Source organism: Mobula hypostoma, chromosome 24, assembly GCF_963921235.1.
Source record: "Mobula hypostoma chromosome 24, sMobHyp1.1, whole genome shotgun sequence".
Classification (NCBI taxonomy): Eukaryota; Metazoa; Chordata; class Chondrichthyes; order Myliobatiformes; family Myliobatidae; genus Mobula; species Mobula hypostoma.
In genome coordinates, this window is record NC_086120.1 from 872,925 (window position 1) to 893,918 (window position 20,994).

At 51.2% G+C, this 20,994-nt stretch overlaps 1 protein-coding gene across 1 annotated transcript in view; it reads right to left on the minus strand.

The window, feature by feature from the left end:
* Positions 1-20,240, minus strand: part of LOC134337461 (PALM2-AKAP2 fusion protein-like) — a 73,537-nt gene extending 53,297 nt beyond the window's left edge. Inside the window, 3 exon segments of the mRNA XM_063032492.1 lie at positions 19,914-19,931; positions 19,934-20,032; positions 20,034-20,240. Of these exon segments, the coding sequence (XP_062888562.1) occupies positions 19,914-19,931; positions 19,934-20,032; positions 20,034-20,102 (186 nt within the window). The 5' untranslated portion in view covers positions 20,103-20,240.
* Between the last annotated feature and the right edge of the window lie 754 nt (positions 20,241-20,994).

The following is a 20,994-nucleotide window of genomic DNA, read 5'->3' on the forward strand; positions in this document are numbered from 1 at the left end:
GGAGCGGGGGGGTCAGAGTCACAGAGGCTCGGGGGGGTCAGCGTCACAGAGGCTCAGGGGGGGTCAGCGGCACAGAGGGTGGGGGGTCAGCGTCACAGAGGATGGGGGGTCAGCATAACAGAGGGTGGGGGGCGTCAGAGTCACAAAGGATCGGAGGGTCAGCGTCACAGAGGGTGGGGGTTCAGCGTCGCAGAGGCTCGGGGGGGTCAGCGTCGCAGAGGCTCGGGGGGTGTCAGAGTCGCAGAGGCTCGGGGGTGGGTCAGAGTCACAGAGGCTCGGGGGGTCAGCGTCACAGAGGCTCAGGGGGGTCAGAGTCACAGAGGCTCGGGGGGTCAGCGTCACAGAGGCTCGGGGGGGTCAGAGTCACAGAGGACCGGGCGGGGGTCAGAGTCACAGAGGCTCGGGGGGGTCAGCGTCACAGAGGCTCGGGGGGGTCAGAGTCACAGAGGACCGGGCGGGGGGTTCAGAGTCACAGAGGCTCGGGGGGGTCAGCGTCACAGAGGCTCGGGGGGGTCAGAGTCACAGAGGACCGGGTGGGGGGTTCAGAGTCACAGAGGCTCGGGGGGGTCAGCGTCACAGAGGCTCGGGGGGGGGTCAGAGTCACAGAGGACCGGGCGGGGGTCAGAGTCACAGAGGCTTGGGGGGTCAATGTCATAGAGGCTCAGGGGGGGGGTCAGCGTCACAGAGGCTCGGGGAGTCAGTGTCACAGAGGCTTGGGGGGCTCAGCGTCACAGAGGCTCAGGGGGTCAGAGTCACAGAGGCTCGGGGGGGGTCAGCGGCACAGAGGCTCAGGGGGGGTCAGCGGCACAGAGGGTGGGGGGTCAGAGTCACAGAGGATCGGGGGGGTCAGCGTCACAGTGGCTCGGGGGGGTCAGCGTCACAGAGGATCGGGGGAGGGTCAGCGTCACAGAGGCTCGGGGTGTCAGCGTAACAGAGGATGGGGGGTCAGTGTAACAGAGGATGGGGGGTCAGTGTAACAGAGGGTGGGGGGGTCAGAATCACAGAGGATCGGGGGGTCAGCGTCACAGTGGCTCGGGGGGGTCAGCGTCACAGAGGATCGGGGGAGGGTCAGCGTCACAGAGGCTCGGGGGGGGTCAGCGTCGCTAAGGCTCGGGGTGGTCAGCGTCGCAGAGGCTCGGGGGTGGGTCAGAGTCACAGAGGCTCGGGGGGGTCAGCGTCACAGAGGCTCGGGGGGGGTCAGAGTCACAGAGGCTCGGGGGGGGTCAGCGGCACAGAGGCTCGGGGGGGTCAGAGTCACAGAGGCTCGGGGGGGTCAGAGTCACAGAGGCTCGGGTGGGGTCAGCGGCACAGAGGGTGGGGGGTCAGAGTCACAGAGGTTCGGGGGGTCAGCGTCACAGTGGCTCGGGGCGGGGGTCAGAGTCACAGAGGCTCGGTGGGGGTCAGCGCCACAGAGGCTCGGGGGGGTCAGAGTCACAGAGGCTCGGGGGGTCAGCGTCACAGAGGCTCGGGGGGGTCAGAGTCACAGAGGACTGGGCGGGGGTCAGAGTCACAGAGGCTCGGGGGGGTCAACGTCACAGAGGCTCGGGGGGGGTCAGAGTCACAGAGGCTCGGGGGGGGTCAACGTCACAGAGGCTCGGGGGGGTCAGAGTCGCAGAGGCTCGGGGGTGGGTCAGAGTCACAGAGGCTCAGGGGGGTCAGAGTCACAGAAGCTCGGGGGGTCAGCGTCACATAGGCTCGGGGGAGGGTCAGCGTCACAGAGGCTCGGGGGGGGGGTCAGCGTCACAGAGGCTCGGGGGGGGTCAGCGTCGCAGAGGCTCGGGGGTGGGTCAGAGTCACAGAGGCTCGGGGGGGGTCAGAGTCACAGAGGCTCGGGGGGTCAGCGTCACAGAGGTTTGGGGTGCTCAGCGTCACAGAGGCTCGGGGGGTCAGAGTCACAGAGGCTCGGGGGGGTCAGCGTCACAGAGGCTTGGGGGGGTCAGAGTCACAGAGGCTCGGGGGGTCAGAGTCGCAGAGGCTCGGGGGGGTCAGCGTCGCAGAGGCTCGGGGGGTGTCAGAGTCGCAGAGGCTCGGGGGGGTCAGAGTCACAGAGGCTCGGGGGGTCAGCGTCACAGAGGCTCGGGGGGGGTCAGCGTCACAGAGGCTCGGGGAGTCAGTGTCACAGAGGCTTGGGGGGCTCAGCGTCACAGAGGCTCAGGGGGTCAGAGTCACAGAGGGTGGGGGGTCAGAGTCACAGAGGATCGGGGGGTCAGCGTCACAGTGGCTCGGGGGGGTCAGCGTCACAGAGGATCGGGGGAGGGTCAGCGTCACAGAGGCTCGGGGGGGGTCAGCGTCGCAGAGGCTCGGGGGGGGTCAGCGTCGCTAAGGCTCGGGGGGGTCAGCGTCGCAGAGGCTCGGGGGTGGGTCAGAGTCACAGAGGCTCGGGGGGGTCAGCGTCACAGAGGCTCGGGGGGGGTCAGAGTCACAGAGGCTCGGGGGGTCAGAGTCACAGAGGCTCGGGGGGGGGTCAGCGGCACAGAGGGTGGGGGGTCAGAGTCACAGAGGATCGGGGGATCAGCATCACAGTGGCTCGGGGCGGGGGTCAGAGTCACAGAGGCTCGGTGGGGGTCAGCGCCACAGAGGCTCGGGGGGGTCAGAGTCACAGAGGCTCGGGGGGTCAGCGTCACAGAGGCTCGGTGGGGGTCAGCGCCACAGAGGCTCGGGGGGGTCAGAGTCACAGAGGCTCCGGGGGGTCAGCGTCACAGAGGCTCGGGGGGGGTCAGAGTCACAGAGGACTGGGCGGGGGTCAGAGTCACAGAGGCTCGGGGGGGTCAACGTCACAGAGACTCGGGGGGGTCAACGTCACAGAGGCTCGAGGGAGGGTCAGCGTCACAGAGGCTCGGGGGTGGGTCAGCGTCACAGAGGCTCGGGGGGGGTCAGAGTCACAGAGGAGCGGGGGGGTCAGAGTCACAGAGGCTCGGGGAGTCGGCGTCACAGAGGCACGGGGGGGTCAGCGTCACAGAGGCTCGGGGGGGTCAGAGTCACAGAGGACCGGGCGGGGGGTTCAGAGTCACAGAGGCTCGGGGGGGTCAGCGTCACAGAGGCTCGGGGGGGGGGGTCAGAGTCACAGAGGACCGGGCGGGGGTCAGAGTCACAGAGGCTTGGGGGGTCAATGTCATAGAGGCTCGGGGGGGGGTCAGCGTCACAGAGGCTCGGGGAGTCAGTGTCACAGAGGCTTGGGGGGCTCAGCGTCACAGAGGCTCGGGGGGTCAGAGTCACAGAGGCTCGGGGGGGGTCAGCGGCACAGAGGCTCGGGGGGGGTCAGCGGCACAGAGGGTGGGGGGTCAGAGTCACAGAGGATCGGGGGCGTCAGCGTCACAGAGGAGCGGGGGGGTCAGAGTCACAGAGGCTCGGGGGGGTCAGCGTCACAGAGGCTCAGGGGGGGTCAGCGGCACAGAGGGTGGGGGGTCAGCGTCACAGAGGATGGGGGGTCAGCATAACAGAGGGTGGGGGGCGTCAGAGTCACAAAGGATCGGAGGGTCAGCGTCACAGAGGGTGGGGGTTCAGCGTCGCAGAGGCTCGGGGGGGTCAGCGTCGCAGAGGCTCGGGGGGTGTCAGAGTCGCAGAGGCTCGGGGGTGGGTCAGAGTCACAGAGGCTCGGGGGGTCAGCGTCACAGAGGCTCAGGGGGGTCAGAGTCACAGAGGCTCGGGGGGTCAGCGTCACAGAGGCTCGGGGGGGTCAGAGTCACAGAGGACCGGGCGGGGGTCAGAGTCACAGAGGCTCGGGGGGGTCAGCGTCACAGAGGCTCGGGGGGGTCAGAGTCACAGAGGACCGGGCGGGGGGTTCAGAGTCACAGAGGCTCAGGGGGGTCAGCGTCACAGAGGCTCGGGGGGGTCAGAGTCACAGAGGACCGGGTGGGGGGTTCAGAGTCACAGAGGCTCGGGGGGGTCAGCGTCACAGAGGCTCGGGGGGGGGTCAGAGTCACAGAGGACCGGGCGGGGGTCAGAGTCACAGAGGCTTGGGGGGTCAATGTCATAGAGGCTCGGGGGGGGGGTCAGCGTCACAGAGGCTCGGGGAGTCAGTGTCACAGAGGCTTGGGGGGCTCAGCGTCACAGAGGCTCGGGGGGGGGTCAGCGTCACAGAGGCTCGGGGAGTCAGTGTCACAGAGGCTTGGGGGGCTCAGCGTCACAGAGGCTCAGGGGGTCAGAGTCACAGAGGCTCGGGGGGGGGGTCAGCGGCACAGAGGCTCGGGGGGGTCAGCGGCACAGAGGGTGGGGGGTCAGAGTCACAGAGGATCGGGGGGGGTCAGCGTCACAGTGGCTCGGGGGGGTCAGCGTCACAGAGGATCGGGGGAGGGTCAGCGTCACAGAGGATCGGGGGGGTCAGCGTCACAGTGGCTCGGGGGGGTCAGCGTCACAGAGGATCGGGGGAGGGTCAGCGTCACAGAGGATCGGGGGAGGGTCAGCGTCACAGAGGCTCGGGGTGTCAGCGTAACAGAGGATGGGGGGTCAGTGTAACAGAGGATGGGGGGTCAGTGTAACAGAGGGTGGGGGGGTCAGAATCACAGAGGATCGGGGGGTCAGCGTCACAGAGGGTGGGGGGGGTTAGCGTCACAGTGGCTCGGGGGGGGGTCAGCGTCACAGAGGCTCGGGGGGGTCAGAGTCACAGAGGAGCGGGGGGGAGTCAGAGTCACAGAGGATCGGGGGGGTCAGCGTCACAGAGGGTGGGGGGGTCAGCGTCACAGTGGCTCAGGGGGGGTCAGCGTCACAGTGGCTCGGGGGGGGTCAGTGTCACAGAGGCTCGGGGGGGTCAGCGTCAGAGGGTGGGGGGGTCAGTGTCACAGAGGGTGGGGGGTCAGCGTCACAGAGGCTCAGGGGGGGTCAGCGTCACAGAGGCTCGGGGGGGTCAGCGTCAGTGTCTGGGGGGGTCAGAGTCGCAGAGGCTCGGGGGGGTCAGCGTCACAGAGGCTCGGGGGGGGTCAGCGTCACAGATGCTCAGGGGTCAGCGTCACAGAGGCTTGGGGATCAGCGTCACAGAGGCTCGGGGTGGGTGGGGGGTGGTGGTATCACAAGGCCAGAAATCGTAAGCAGAACCTGGAGGTTGGTTTAAGGGAAGTGGAATCACAGGAATGGAACAAGGCATGGATGCAGCAGCAGTTGAGGACCTGAGCCACAGGAAAAGGATTGAACAGGCTCGGACTTTAATCAGCATGGGAGAATGAGAGGGGATCTTATAGAAGTATACAAAGTGATGAGGGGTATAGATAGGGTAAATATATGAATGCTTTTTCCCCTGAAGTTGGGTGAAACTCAAACTAGAAATCATAGGTTTAGGGTGAAAGGTGTAATTTTTAAAGGGAATCTGAGGGGGAACCTCTTCACTCAGTGTCCTGCCAGTGTAGAACAAGCTGCTGGGGAGGTGGTAGATGCAGGTTCAATTACAACATTTAAGAGAAGTTTGAAGAGGTACATGGATGGGAGGTGGAGATATGGAAGGCTGTGGACCAGGTGTGGGTAGATGGGACTCAGCCAAAAATTAGGTCAGCACAGACTAGACAGGCCAAAGGGCATGTTTATCTCCTGTAGATCTCTATGACTCAGAGGTTTTGTGGGTGGGGTGGAGATCACAGCAGCAAGTACCTTCCCAAGTAAGTGTTTCTCATTGTGAAGACCCATCTATCCCAGAGGCGCCCTCTTTGAGTTCCCTGGTCCAGGAGTCAAAGTACCAACAGGAGTATTGCAGGGCAATGATACCACCCCGTGCATTCCTGACACAAGAACCGTGTCACAATCTCAAGGAAATCCTTAACGCAATTTCACATCAGTATGACTTCATCTAGAAGTGGTGGCAAATGAGATTTTTTTTCTGGATTAAAACAATGTTCAGTTGTACCTCATGTTCAGTTTTGGGCTCCTGATTTTAGAAAGGATATATTGACATTGGAGAGGGTTCAGAGAAGAGTCACGAGGATGATTCCAGAAATGAAAGGGTTACCATATGAGGAATGTCTGGCAGCTCGTGAGCTGTATTCCCTGGAGTTCAGGAGAATGAGGGGGGATCTCGTAGAAACATTCCAAATTTAAAAAGGCCTGAACAGATTAGATATGGCAAAGTTACTTCCCATGGTAGGGGATTCTAGGACAAGAGGGCACAACTTCAGGATTGAAGGGCATCCTTTTAGAACTGAGATGCAGAGAAATTACTTTAGTCAGAGGGTGGTAAATTTGTGGAATTTATTGCCATGAGCGGCTGTGGAGGCCAAGTCATTGGGTGTATTTAAGACAGAGATAGATAGGTTCTTGATTAGCCAGGATATTAAATGGTATAGGGAGAAGGCAGGGGAGAGGGGATGACTGAAAGAATTGGATCAGCCCATGATTAAATGGCAGAGCAGACTCAATGGGCTGAATGGCCTACTTCTGCTCCTTTATCTTATGGTCTTATGATCACCTTGACCACCATCTCTGTGTAAAAAATTTATCTCCGACTTCTTTCCTAAACTTTCCTCTACTCACGCTGAACAGATGTCCTTTGGTATTGATCTTTGCTGGCCTGGGAAAAAGTGCTGACTGTCCATTCTATCTATGCCTCATATGAAATTGACAGGACTTTTTACTGCCTTGTTAGTCTCCACACTATGGCAATATCACAACCTTGGCCAGGAATCACCAAGATATAGGTGTAGTTGTTGTCAGATTGGGACTGATCTCCGACCCAGGACTGTAGGTGTTTACATGACTGTTTGAAGTCAGAATCCTCAGTTCAAACAAAGGCAATTATAAAAAAAAACAGAAGTCAATGTAGAGTGTTATCTGCAGAGAAGCAGGCCATTCAGCCCACCATTTGCATGCTGACCAGTTGGTTGAGGTAGATTAAAAGGTATTGCGGTAATCAAACAAAAATGAACATTTAAAATAATTTATAATTTTCAACCAATGTAAAATTCCTCTGAGAAATGAAATCATAACTGGATAAACATTACTTCCATAGAGAACTAGAGGAACTAAGGATAGCCTGGACATTTCACTGGAAAAGTTGTGATTGCTCTCCGGGGACCAAAGGAAGTTTGAGGAAATATGATAGAGATGTGTAGGATCATGGAATTATAGACTGGGCTAATAGACAGGAACTATTCCAGTTACTGCAGCTGATATTTCAAGGATCTGGAACACAGGTTAGGACATAAGTACGGGTAATATGAGGAAGTATTTGCTTTTGGTTGACATGGAGGAATTCTTCAAAAGTGCATAAGAACGGGAGTCTTCTGCTGCGCCTGATTCAATCAAAACCATTACTGTCTGTCTCTCTGTTCACTTCGCTGCAGATATGACTGCAATTTGAAGGGAATTCATTGGCTGTGAAATACTCGGAAGTTTCCTGAGAAACTTGATTAAACACTAAAGAAATGCAAAGCTCTTTCTTTTAACTGCATATTGGTGAATGAAGAGTTGTCGAAAATGTCAATCAACTGCACTAGGCTCAAGGCATTTACCCAGACTGAGATCCGCTGTTCAGGAGTTCACAATACTTTATGTAACCAGTCCACAGTAACCGTGTTTCTCGCAGGTGGCAGCCATTGATCTCTGGTTTACAGTGGTACTTTCTCCACATTCAATGGACAATTCTTTGCAATTTCTGCCATCTGTCATAAGATTTCAGCACTGGATGCATATTGCCCTCCCTCCCCTTCTACATTTTGAAGGGATTCACTGATCCACTGTGATTTTATAGAGAGAGAGAAGCATAATCTGGTCCTATCTGTTCCTCCTCCTGCTACATTAATTTATTCGGTCTCAGCCTATCAGAGATATTTCCTTTGTTCTGCCATTCTGCCCCCACCTTTCTCCTACTGAAAACTAGCTCCTTTTTTCTCTGACCTGGTTTGGATGAAGGATTCCAGACCAGAAAAAGTCAATAACACAGTTATTGACTTTAGCATTTGCAGTTTTTAAACACAAGTTAAAATAGTGCCAATTTTAGCTCAGTTTTTCTTGCTAACATCATAATGGTGTCCAGAGGAAGGTTTTAATCATCCTGCAAAAGGAATTTAAACTACTTTGACCTGGTAGCTTTGCCTCTGTCAAGGATCCACTGTAACTTCAGCATATATACTGTGGAACCCAATGTATGCACGCTAAAGATCCAATTGCTTACACACTGAAAGAACAGAAGATCTTATATTACTGCCATCTTTTATGAACAAGAGAAAGGCAATTGTCTTTCCCTACCTTTCTCAATGACTGAAGCACTTAACCATAACATTCACAGTATAACTGGATCAGATCACATTCACACTCATCCCTCCAGCCAAGATCATCCACAACAGCCTGACATCCAAATCTGCAGCAAAATCTCAGCTGTTTCTGAAGGATCGACCCCATCTACCACTGCAGCCCCTTGCGTTGTCCTCACAGTACAGGTGCTGCTCCTAATACCTACTTGAATCTCCCCACTGCCACCACCGACTCCAACCTCAGACTGCTGACAGATATCCAGACCAGGCAGCAGGAAGATCAAAGCCAATGTCCTTTCCTTACTTTTCTCCTTCCAGATACTCTTGGCACACCTCTAAGTGACTTGTAGTTAAATTTGGTTTGATATTGCTCCTGTGAAATACCTTGGAATTGTGCTTTCAAAGTAGTAATCTGTTGTTTCGATTTCTTTTCGTTCGGACTTGGACAACATGCGTCAACAGTAACCTTGCCTTCCTGTTATTGTACTGCACCTCCGTCATAGTGTAGTGATGAAGCTATTGTCAAGTTGCTGTTGTCAGGCACGTCAGGCAACCACTGGAGGAGCTGAGCACCATGACGAGCAGATGTGAAACCGCATACACTGATGCCTTCTCCATTACAGGGGTTTTCAACCAGACCAACTTGAAGAAATCTCAGACAAAATACCACCAAAATATCACCTGGGGAACTAGGGGAGCTAACACACTTGACCACTGTTACACCACCATCAAAAATGCTTACACACCATCCCACGACAACAGTTTGGAAAGTCTGATCACCTGGCTCTACTTCAACTCCTTGCATTCAAGTAGAGACCAAAGACTGCAGCACCAGTGATGAGGACCCAAGAGAGTCCTCAGAGCTGGTGAGGTCAAGGGAGACGGAGGAGTGCTTACAGGACTGCTTTGAGTCAGTGGACTGAACAACACTCAGGAATTCATCTTCAAATCTGAATGAATACACTATAGTTGTCAGCAACTTCACCAAGACCTGTGTGGATGAGAGTGTGCCTTCCAAAACATACTGAACAAACCCAAACCAAAAGCCGTGGATGAACCAGGAGATTCATCGTCTGCTGAGGGCTAGATCTGTGGCATTCAAGATTGGTGTTCCAGAACCATACAAGAAGCTGAGGTACAACCTATTTTCAGAAGAGAAAATGGAGCATTCTCAGAGAATTTACAGCCACTGCTGCAATACCAGAGACACAAGGCACAGTGGATTCAGAGGATTACAGACCACAAAGTCTACACTGCGCATCAGCGACCAGGATGCTTCACTCCCTGAGAGGCTGAATGTCTTCTATGTCTGGTTTGATGCACAGAACATAGTGCTGGCAAATAAGGCACGAATCCCCCAGGAGAGCAGATGCAAAGCTGTCTGGGAAGATTCAACCCACACAAAGCTGTGCGGCCCGATAACACAGCAGGTCAGGATCTGAAAGACTGTGCAGCCCAGCTGACAGACAGATTCAATATCTCTTTGGAACAGTCCATTGTTCCCCTGGTTTTCAATACGGCAACCACCATTCCAGTGCTAAAGAAGGTGACAGTAATCTGCCTAAATGACTATCACCCGGTGGCATTAGCATCACCCGTTATGAAATGCTTTGAGCTGCTGGTCATGGAGCACAGTAAAGCCTTTCTCCTGGCTCCATTGGACCCTTTCCAGTTAGCTTATCACTCAAATCAATCTACTGATGATGCCATAGTCTTTGCTCTCCACTCTGTCCTGTCCCACCTGGAAAATGGGGTCTCATAAGCCAGACTGGTGTTCATAGACTTCAGCCCAGCATTCAACAACATCATACTCCAGAAACTGATGGGGAAACTGTCCTTGCTGGGTCTCAACACCTTCCTCTGTAATTGAATACCAGACTTCTTAACAGTAAAGCCACAGTCGGTATGTGTGGGCAGCAACGTCTCTAGTCCCACCGGTGCTCCTCAAGGCTGTGTGCTCAGCCCGCTGCTGTCAGACTGCTGACGCATGACTGTGTCAAACCGTGTCATCAAGTTTGCAAGTGACACGATAGTGGTTGGCCCTATCAAGAATGATGACGAGACAGAGTATAGAGAGGAAGTGGAGTGGCTGGTCTGAGAAGAACAAACTGAGCCTGAATGTGGAGAAGACAAAAGAAATTGTGGACTTCAGGAAGGTGCAGACAAGTCATCCCCCTCTGCAAATACATGGCTCCTCCATAGAGAGAATTAAATGCACCAAGTTCCTGGGAGATCACATCGCAGGTCCCTTAATATCACCTCCCTGAACAAGGCAGCACAGCAGTGCCTCCACTTCCTAAGGAGATTCAGGCAAGCAAGGCTTTCTCCACCTCCCCCCACCCCCATTTAAATTGAGAGCATCCTGACAAGTTGCATCTCCACCTGGTGTGGGAGCAGTTGAATATCGGACCAGAAGTCCCTATAAAGGACCATGAGAATGGCTGAGAGGATCATAGGGGTCTCCCTACCATTTATCAGAAGTGTTGCATACGTTGGGCCCTTAGTATTATTAAGGATCCCACCCATCCATCCTGCATCCTCTAACTTTCTACCATTAGGTAGGAGACTCCAATGCATAAAGACAAGAACGGTCAGGATGAGAAACAGTTTCTTCCTCCAGGCCATTAGGCTTCTGAACGCCTGGCTGCATCATATTCACAGTGTCACTGGTTTATACGTTCCATGCCTTAAAATATTTAAAATTAATGCACTTCCCTTCTCAAGTTATTGTGTGTTATGTGTGCTACTGCACGTGACACCCTGGTTCAGAGAAACGTTGCCTCATTCCTATATATATTATATGGTAGTATATGTTATATACATGTATATAGTTAAATGATAATAAACTTGACTTTAAGAGTGAAAAACAATTCTGAATGAAGATAGAGACGAAATCACATGCATGTCAGTGGTAAACACGAAGAATTCTGCAGATGCTGGAAATTCAAGCAACACACATCAAAGTTGCTGGTGAACGCAGCAGGCCAGGCAGCATCTCTAGGAAGAGGTACAGTCAACATTTTGGGCCGAGACCCTTCGTCAGGACTCATGCAGGGTCGTGGCCCGAAACATCGACTGTACCTCTTCCTAGAGATGCTGCCTGGCCTGCTGCGTTCACCAGCAACTTTGACATGTCAGTGGTAGCAGGGTATGTAGGCCCTTACTTCCTATAAGACAAACCCTAACATCATGAATGGCTGTGATGTTTCACTCCCAGGTGAGCTCAATGCCTTCTATGCACGCCTTGAAAGGGAGAATAAAATTATATCTGAGTGAATCGCTCAGTACTGGAGGACGACGTCAGAACACCTCTCCAGAGGGTGAACCCTCTCATGGTGTCAAGTCCTGACGATGTTCCTGGAAGGGCACTGAAAACCTGTGCCAAGCCACTGGTGGACTGTTGAAAGACATCTTCAAACTGCTGATATCGGGGTTCCCATCTGCAACAATCACACCAATCTCCCCAAGAGCAGGGTGACTATCGCTCAGTTGCACTCACATCTACTGCGATGAAGTGCTTTGAGCGGTTGGTCATGGCAAGAATCAACTCCTGTCTAAGCAAGGATCTGGATCCACCACAATTTGCCAATCACCACAACTGGTCTACGGCAGATGCAAGCTCACTGACTCTCCACTCGACAATAGCAATATCCACATCAGGCTGCCATTTACTGTTTACAGCTAGAATTCAACACCATCATACCCTCAGTACTAATCAACAAGCCCCAAAGCCCCGGCCTCTGTACCTCCCTCTGCAACTGGATCCTTGACTTCCTCACCAGGAGACCAGTGTCAGTGCAGATCAGACATAATAACTTCTCCTTGCTGACAGTCAAAACTAGCACACCGGAAGGATGCATGCCTAACCCACTGCTCTACTCTCTCTACACACGTGGCTGTGTGGCAGAATATCAGACGGTCATAAGGATTGAGCACTGTTGTCATTAAGACCAAAGATTTGATTGTGGGTTTTAGGAAGGGGAAGTTGAGGGAACACACACCAATTCTCATTGAGGGATCAGCAGCGTAAAGTGTGAGCGGTTTTAAGTTCCCAGGTGTCAACATCTCTGAGGATCCACCCAGGGCCCAACATATTAATGCAATTACAAACGACACACAACAGCAGCTACATTTCATAGGAGTTTGAGCTGGAGTATGTCAGTAAAGACACTCACAAATTTCTACACCTGTACTGTGCACAGCATTGCAACTGGTTGCATCACATTTTGGTATGGAAGAGCCACAGCACAGGATCAGAAAGAGCTACAGAAAGTTCAAACTCAGTCAGCTCAAAAAGGCTGCATCCATCATTAAGGACCCCCACCACCCAGGCATATCTTCTTCTCATTGCTACCATCAAGGAGGAGGTACAGGAGCCTGAAGATACACACTCAATGTTTCAGGAACAGCTTCTTCTGCTCCACCATCAGATTTCTGACTGGACAATGAACCCACGAACACTACCTCACTATTTTTTTCTTTTTTTGCTCTCTTTTTGTACTACTTATTCAATTACATTTTTTATATTTTCTTATTGCAATTTATAATTTTTATTAAGTACTGCACTGTACTGCTGCCACAAAACAACAAATTTCATGACAGGTGCCAAAGATATTAAACCTGAATCTGATTAGTGTTTCACTTTCAGGTGCTGAAGTTCCCATTTTCTTGCCCTATTTATTTATCTTCCTGAGGAACAGGAAACAGAATCTAAGGCATATATTTCTGGAGGAAGTCACCGACGAGTACTTAAGGTTGACAAGTGTGGGCAGGATGGTAGTTCAGGCTCCTCTTGTGAGACATGGGATTTCAGGGTACCGAATTGTCTCCCGGATGACTACATCTGCGGGACGTGCACCCAGTTTCAGCTCCTGACTGACAAGGTCAAGAAAGTGGAGCTGGATGCACTCAGGACCATCCGGGAGGCAGAAAACTTCAAAGACTTTTATTGAGGTGGTCAAACCCAGAGTGTAGGCTTCAGATAGTAGATGGGTGACCATCAGGGGAGTCAGCAGTCAGTGCAGGGTTCCCCTGTGACCATTCCCCTCAGCAACAAATATACTCCTTTGAATACTGTTGGGAGGCGGAAATGACCTATCCGGGAACAGCAGTAGCAGCCAGGCCAGTGACACTGCGGCCGGCAGTGAAGGGTAAAGTCAAGCAGGGTGAAGGTGATAGGAGACTCGATAGGTAGGGGCATGCACAGCAGATTCTGTGGCCATGAAAGAGAAGCCAGGATGGTGTGTTGCCTCCCAGGTGCTGGAGTCTAAGATGTTTCAGAGCAGCTGCAGAAGATTCTTGAGGGAGAGTGATCAGCCAGAGGTTGTAGTGCAATGAAGGTCGAAAAGGGGAAAAGAGGTCATCTGCAGTGAGTATAGGCAGTTAGGGAAGAGACAGAAGGGCAGGACTTCCAAAGTGGTAATTTCAAGGTGGGTGATTACTCCCAGTACCATGAGCTAGACAGGACAGAAATAGGGTTACAGATGAATGAGTGGGTGCAGGGAACAGGTTTCAGATTTCTGGATTATTGGGATCTCTTCTGGAGAACGTATGACCTTTACAAGAAGGACTGGTTACACCTGAACCATTGGGGTACCAATAGGTTTGCTAGAGCCATTGAGGAGGGTTTAAACCAGGGTTCCTAACATTTTTTATGCCATGAACCCTACCATTAACTGAGGGGTCCTTGGACCAATTAAACGGTTTCCTAACTTGTCTGTCCCTATCCCTCTCCAATGCTATGGTAAAGGAGATAGAATTGTGATCACTATCTCCAAAATGCTCTCCCACTGAGATATCTGACACCTGACCAGATTCATTTCCCAATACCAGATCAAGTACAGCCTCTCATCTTGTAGGTTTATCTACTTATTGTGTCAAGAAACCTTCCTGGGCACAGCTAACAAACTCCACCCCATCTAAACCCCTTGCTCTAGGGAGATGCCAATCAATATTTGGGAAATTAAAATCTCCCACCACAACAACCTGGTTATTATTACACCTTTCAAGAATCTGTCTCCCTATCTGCTCTTCGATGTCCCTGTTACTATTGCGCGGTCTATAAAAAAACACCTAGTAGAGTTATTAACCCCTTCCTGCTCCTAACTTCCACCCACAGAGACTCAGTCGACAATCCCTCCATGACTTCCTCCTTTTCTGCAGCCGTGACACTATCTCTGATCAACAGTACCACTTTTGCCTCCCTCCCTGTCCTATCTGAAACATCTAAAGCCTGACACTCTAAGTAACCATTCCTGCACCTGAGCCATCCAATTCTCTGTAATGGCCACAACGTCATTGCCCCAAGTACTGATCCATGCTCTAAGCTCATCTGCTTTGTTCATAATACTCCTTGCATCAAAATAGACACATCTCAAACCACCAGTCTGAGCGCATCTCTTCTCTCTGACCTGCCTATCCTCCCTCTCGCACTGTATATATCTGTGAGCCAACCACCCCTTCCTCCGTCTCTTCAGTTCGGTTCCCACCCCCCATCAATTCTAGTTTAAACTCTCCCCAATAGCCTTAGCAAACCTCCCTGCCAGGACATTGGTCCCCCTCACATTCAAGTGCAACCTGTCCTTTTTGTACAGATCATGCCTGCCCCAAAAGAGATCCCAATGATCCAGAAATCTGAATCCCTGCCCCCTGCTCCAATCCCTCAGTCACGCATTTATCCTCCACCTCTTTCTATTCCTATACTCACTGTCATGTGGCACAGGCAGTAATCCCCAGATTACTATCTTTGAGGTCCTGCTTTTCAACTTCCTAACTCCCTGTAGTGTGTTTTCAAGACTTCCTCCCTTTTCCTACCTATTACGGTTGGAAGTTTGTCTTCCGAAGATACACATTGTATCAAACCAACAGGCAAGTAGGCAAAGGGGTGGTGTGACTCTGTTGGTTAAAAAAAATGAAGTCAAATCCTTAGAAATAGGTGACATAGGATTGGAAGATGTAGAATCCTCGTAGGTAGAGTTAAGAAACAGCAAGGGTAAAAAGACCCTGATGGGAATTGTATACAGATCTCCAAATAGTAGCCAGAATGTGAGATATGGGAAACAGAAAAAGCATGCAATAAGAGCAATGCTACAATAGCCATGGGAAGTTTCAATGTGCAGGTAGATAGGAAAAATCAGGTTGGTACTGGATCCCAAGAGAGGAAATTTGTGGAATGCCTACAAGGTGTCTTTTTAGAGAAGCTTGTAGTTGATCCCTGTAGGGGAAAGACAATTCTGGTTTGGGTGTTGTGTAATGAATCAGATTTGATTAGGCAGCTTAAGGTGAAGTTTTTAAAATCTAACAGAAAGCAACTAAAAAAAACACATAAGGAGAGAAAAGATGAAATATAAAGGTATGCTAGCCAATTATATCAAATATGAAAAAAGTTTTATCATATCTATAAAGAGAGAGGTGTGAATGATGGGGGATGAAGAAGTAACGGATGAACTTAAATATTTTGCATCAGTCTTCACTGTGGTAGACACTAGCAGTATACCAGATATTTGAGAATGTTGGGGTAGAAGTGAGTGTTGATGCTATTACTAAGGAGAACATGCTTGGGAAACTGAAAGGTCTGAAGGTAGATAAGTCATCTGGACCGGATGGATTACAACCCAGGTTTCTGAAAGAGGGTAGCTGAAGAGGTTGTGGAGGCATTAGTAATGATCTTTCAAGAATTACTAGATTCTGGAATGGTTCTGGTGGACTGGAAATTTGCAAATGTCACTCCACTCTTTAAGAAGAGAGAGAAGCAGAAGAAAGGAAATTATAGGCTAGTTAGCCTAACCTCATTGGTTGGAAAGACATTGAAGTCCATTTTTAAGTATGAGGTTTCGAATACATAGAGGCACATGATAAAGTAGGTCAAAATCAGTATGGTTTTCTTGAGGGAAAATCCTGTCCAACAAATCTGTTAGAATAATGTCTAAAGAAATAACAGGCAGGATAGACAAAGGAGAGTTGGTGGATGTTATTTATTTGGATTTTCAGGATTTTTACAAGATGGTGCACACGAGGCTGCACAACAAGATAAGACTAACCAGGAGGTGGTGAATCTGTGGATTTCATTGCCATGGACAGCTATACAGGCCAAGTTATGGGGTACATTTAAGTGGAGGTTGATAGGTCCTTGATTAACCAGGGCATCAAAGATTATGAAGAGAAGGAGGAGAATGGGTTTAAGAGGGAAAATATATCAGCAAGTACAGAATGGCCTAATTCTGCTCCTATGTCTTATGGTCCAGATTGTAGCATGGACAGAAAATTGACTGACTGGCAGGAGGCAGAATCAGAATAAAGGGGCCAAATCTGATTGGCTGCTGGTCACTTGTGTTTTTTTTTCCACAGCGGTCTATATTGGGACCACTTTTTTCTGAGTTTTGAATTTTCTCCAGTTTAGAAAATAGTCTACACCAGGGGTTCAAAACCTGGGGTCCAAGATCTCTTATCTAATGGCATTAAAAAAGTTGGGAACCCCTGGTCTATACCTTTTCTTTCCTTCTAGCAAAGTGGATGACCATACAGTTTCCTACACTATATTCCATCTGCCACTTCTTTGGGCATTTTCCCAATCTGTCCAAGTCTTTCCTTACCACGGACTCAACCTGCAAGTTAATCCTGCACAAGGACTCCCAAGTACCTTTACATAGTGATGAGCTGAGGAATGAACTGGGCTTTGCCACACTCCATGGAGACAGTGATAGAAAATCCAAACCTGGGAAGTCTAGTTCAATGGCAACCTAGGTTTATATAGCAGCATCAGCACAGTAAAGTGATTCACAGGTGTTCTAACAAACATGATTTGGAAACGTCAGAATAAGAGACAAAATCAAAATAAAGAAAAAGCTGCAGATATTGGTAATCCGAAATAAAGGGTGAGTTTTCTGGAAAGACTCAACAGATGAAGCAGCAGCTGCCCAGACAGATGTTGATCCAGACAGAAGATGATGTGCTGCACATGAGGTTTGCATTGGACCTCTTTGGCTGATTAAACACAAGGGAGGACAGTGGATAATGGGAGAAAGGGAATGAGAAGGGACACCAGGGGAGATGTCAGGTAAGTGAAGAGAAGAGATAAGAGGCCAGAGTGGGGAACTGAAGAGGAGGGAAGGGGGGAGTGGAAAATATTACTGGAAGCTGGAGAAATCAATGTTCATGTCATCAGCTTGGAGGCTACCCAGACAGAATATGAGATGTTGCTTCTACAACCTGAGAATGGATTCATCGTGGCAGAAAAGGAGGGCATGAACTGACATGCTAAATGGGAATGGGGATGGGAATTGAAGTGGTTGGCCACCAGGAAATTCTGCTCTTTGCAATGGAGCTTAAGTGCTCAATCTACATCAGGTCTTACTGTAGAGGAGGCCACACTGGGAACACTGGATACAGTAGACTATCCCATCAGAGTTGCAGGTAAAGTGTTACCTCACCCGGAAGGACTGTTTGGGGCCCTGAATGGAGGTGAGAGAAGAGGCGAATGGGCAGGTGTAACACTTGCCAGAAGGGAGATTAGTGGGGAGGGACACATGGACGCATGATCGAGGCGTGGAGAGTAAAGACTTGTTCTTGCTCTCTCAGAGCGGAGGTATGAGAGCAGAGCAGAGGGAAAATGAATGAATGGCAGTCAAGGGCTCTGCCTGCCAACTGGATGAAGAGCTGATCATTATTCTTGCACTCCCAGAGACTATAGACCATAAGATATAGGAGCAGAATTAGGCCATTTGGCCCATCGAGTCTGCTCCACCATTCAATCATTGCTGGTCATTTTTTTTTCTCCTCCTCAACCCCATTTCCCAGCCTTCTCCCCATAACCTTTGCTGCCATGTCCAATCAAGAATTTATCGATCTTGCTTAAATACACTCAATGACCTGGCATCCACAGCTGCATGTGGCAACAAATTCCACAAATTCACCACCCTCTGGCTAAAGAAATTTCTCTGCATCTCTGTTTTGAATGGCCACCCCTCTATCCCAAGGCTGTGCCCTCTTGTCCTAGACTCTCCCACCATGGGAAACATCCTTTCCATATCTACTCTGTCTAGGCCTTTCAATGTTTGAAAGGTTTCAATGAGATCCCCCTCATCCTTCTAAATTCCAGTGCATACAGACCCAGAGCTATCAAACGTTCCTTGCACGATAACCATTTCATTCATGGAATTATCCTTGTGAACCTCCTCTGGACCCTCTCCAATGCCAGCACATTTTTTCTAAGATGAGCAGCCCAAAACTGTTCACAATACTCAAGGTGAGGCCTTATAAAGCCTCAGCATCACATCCCTGTTCTTGTTTTCTGGACCTCTTGAAATGAATGTTAACATTGCATTTGCCTTCCTCACCACTGAATCAACCTGCAAGTTAACCTTCAGGGTGTTCTGCAGAAGGACTCCCAGGTCCCTTTGTACCTCAGATTTTTGCGTTTTCTCCTCATTTAGAAAATAGTCTCCACATTTATTTCTACTACCAAAGTGCATGACCATACATTTTCCAACATTATATTTCATTTGCCACTTTCTTGCCCATTCTCCTAATCTGTCTAAGTCCTTCTGCATCCCACCTCAACACTACCTGCCCCTCCACCAATCTTCGTATCCTTTGCAAACTTGGCAACAAAGCCATCTATGGAATCATATAACTCACCAATACACAGCATAAAAAGAAGTGGTCCCAACACTGACCCCTGCAGAACACCACTAGTCACTGGCAGCCAACCAGACAAGGTTCCTTTTATTCCCACTCGGCCAATCAGCCAATGCTCTAACCATCTTAGTAATTTTCCTGTAATACCATGGGCTATTAACTTGGTAAGTAGCCTCATGTGTGGCACCTTGTCAAAGGCCTTCTTAAAGTCCAAATATACAGCATCCACTGCATCCTCTTTATCTATCCTACTAGTAATCTCCTCAAAGAATTCCAACAAGTTTGTCAGACAGGATTTTCCCATAAGGAAACCAAGCTAACTTTGCCCTATCTTGTTCTGTGTCACCAAGTACTCCATCACCTTATCCTTACCAACTGACTCTAACATCTTCCCAACCACTGAGGTCAGGCTAACTAATTTCCTTTCTGCTGCCTTCCTCCTTTCTTAAAGAGTGGAGTGACATTTGTAATTGTTCAGTCCTCTGGCACCATGCCAAAGTCCAATAATTTTTGAAAGATCATTTCTAATGCCGCCACAAGCTCTAACGCTACCTCTTTCAGAACCCTAGGTATGCCGATATCAACCACTTCTCCAACCAAACGGTGCCTCAGCCCCGGGCGCCCACCGGCTCTGTATGGGACTATACAGATTGCATACACTGCACCCACAGTGAAGATGGCCTTCACTCTCTCCGACTATCGCATCCCCATGCAACTCCAGCAAGTCTGACAAAGACGATTGTCCTTTCAGAAATCCACCTGAATTTCTTCATTTCTGGGAGTCAACCTATCAATCCCGTGCTACAATTCCAGCACGCTCCTTGCCACCACCGGCCTGATACTCGAAAGGAAGAGAGGCAACAGCAGCTCAAGTCCGGAGCACGATATTGGTTTAAGAACGCTCAGCGCGTCAGGCAGCGCCTGCGGTGGAGGCGGTCACAGTTTCTCCATCGGAGGGATGGGAGGGTTTTGGTCCGCTCTTTGCTTCACACGCACGGTTAAACAAGTAGGACCGGTTATTTACCGATCAACGCTGGAAACGGACAGTGTGCGCTCCTACTGCAGACCCTGAGCCCCCGCTCCCTGCACCACTCCCCGGACACTTACGCACCTGGCGGGATTTCTGATCGGCCGCTCGGTGAGGACGGCCGGTCTACTCGCAGTCTGACGCCGCCGCAATGTCCAGAGTCCATGAGCGCGGCCGGGCCACACCCATCAGCAGCGGTGGGGGTGGAGGACAAGGGCGAGGTCCATCCGCTTCCAGGAAGGCTGGATCTTGTACGGGACAGGGATCATACAGAGCCGAGAGTCTCAGTCCGAGACACCCCCTCCACTCCGCAAAGGGGCTAGTTCACATCCGAGACCCGAGGAGAAGAGACACCCGGGGCCCTGGGGGGAGGAGAGATCCGGATCTGGGGGGAATGGGGAAAGAGAGACTGAGGACCCCGGGAGGGTAGATTGGGAGAGTGTTCCGGAACCTGGATGTTGTGGGGGATAGAGAAATACCGGGGGGGGGGGTGCGGGGAGAGAGACCTGATACCCGTGGGAATGGGAATGGGGGTTGAGAGACCCACGATCCGAGTGGAGAGGGTCCGGTGACCTGGCTGGGTAGGGGGAAAGAAAGACCTGGAATCCGGATGGGTCAGGACAGAGCCCCGAGACCCAAGGGGTGGTGAAGAAGAGAGTCCTGGGACTTGGGGTGGGGTGGGAGTTGAGTCTCCCGGTCCTGGGTGTAGGGAGAGACCCGGGATCCTTGGGGTGGGGGGGGTGGGAGGAGACCCCGGGATCCTGGAGAGTTCGGGAGTGAGGAGAGGGAGACCGGGACACAGACCCCCACCCCCACGCCGGGAAGGCTAGTGGCTCGATCCCATTTTCCGCCTGCTGAATATTGGGGAATTTAACGCAAATTGTGAATGGAGAGCAGAGACTTAGCAGGTCAGCCACTGGATGTGGAGAGAGGAGGTGAGGTGAGTGACGGGAACAACACCCCGACTCTCGCTGTCCAATCCGCTGATGATTTCTATTGCGCTCAGCAGTCGCTTTGATTCCTGCCCCGAGTAGTGTGGGAGAGAACATCACTTCGGATCCACCTTAAACGGAGGGGAATGGGCCTGTGGAGTGGGGGCGGGGGGGCGGTGTCGTTCCTCACTGCAGCAGTCGGGGGCAGCAAATCTGAAAGTGTGACTGG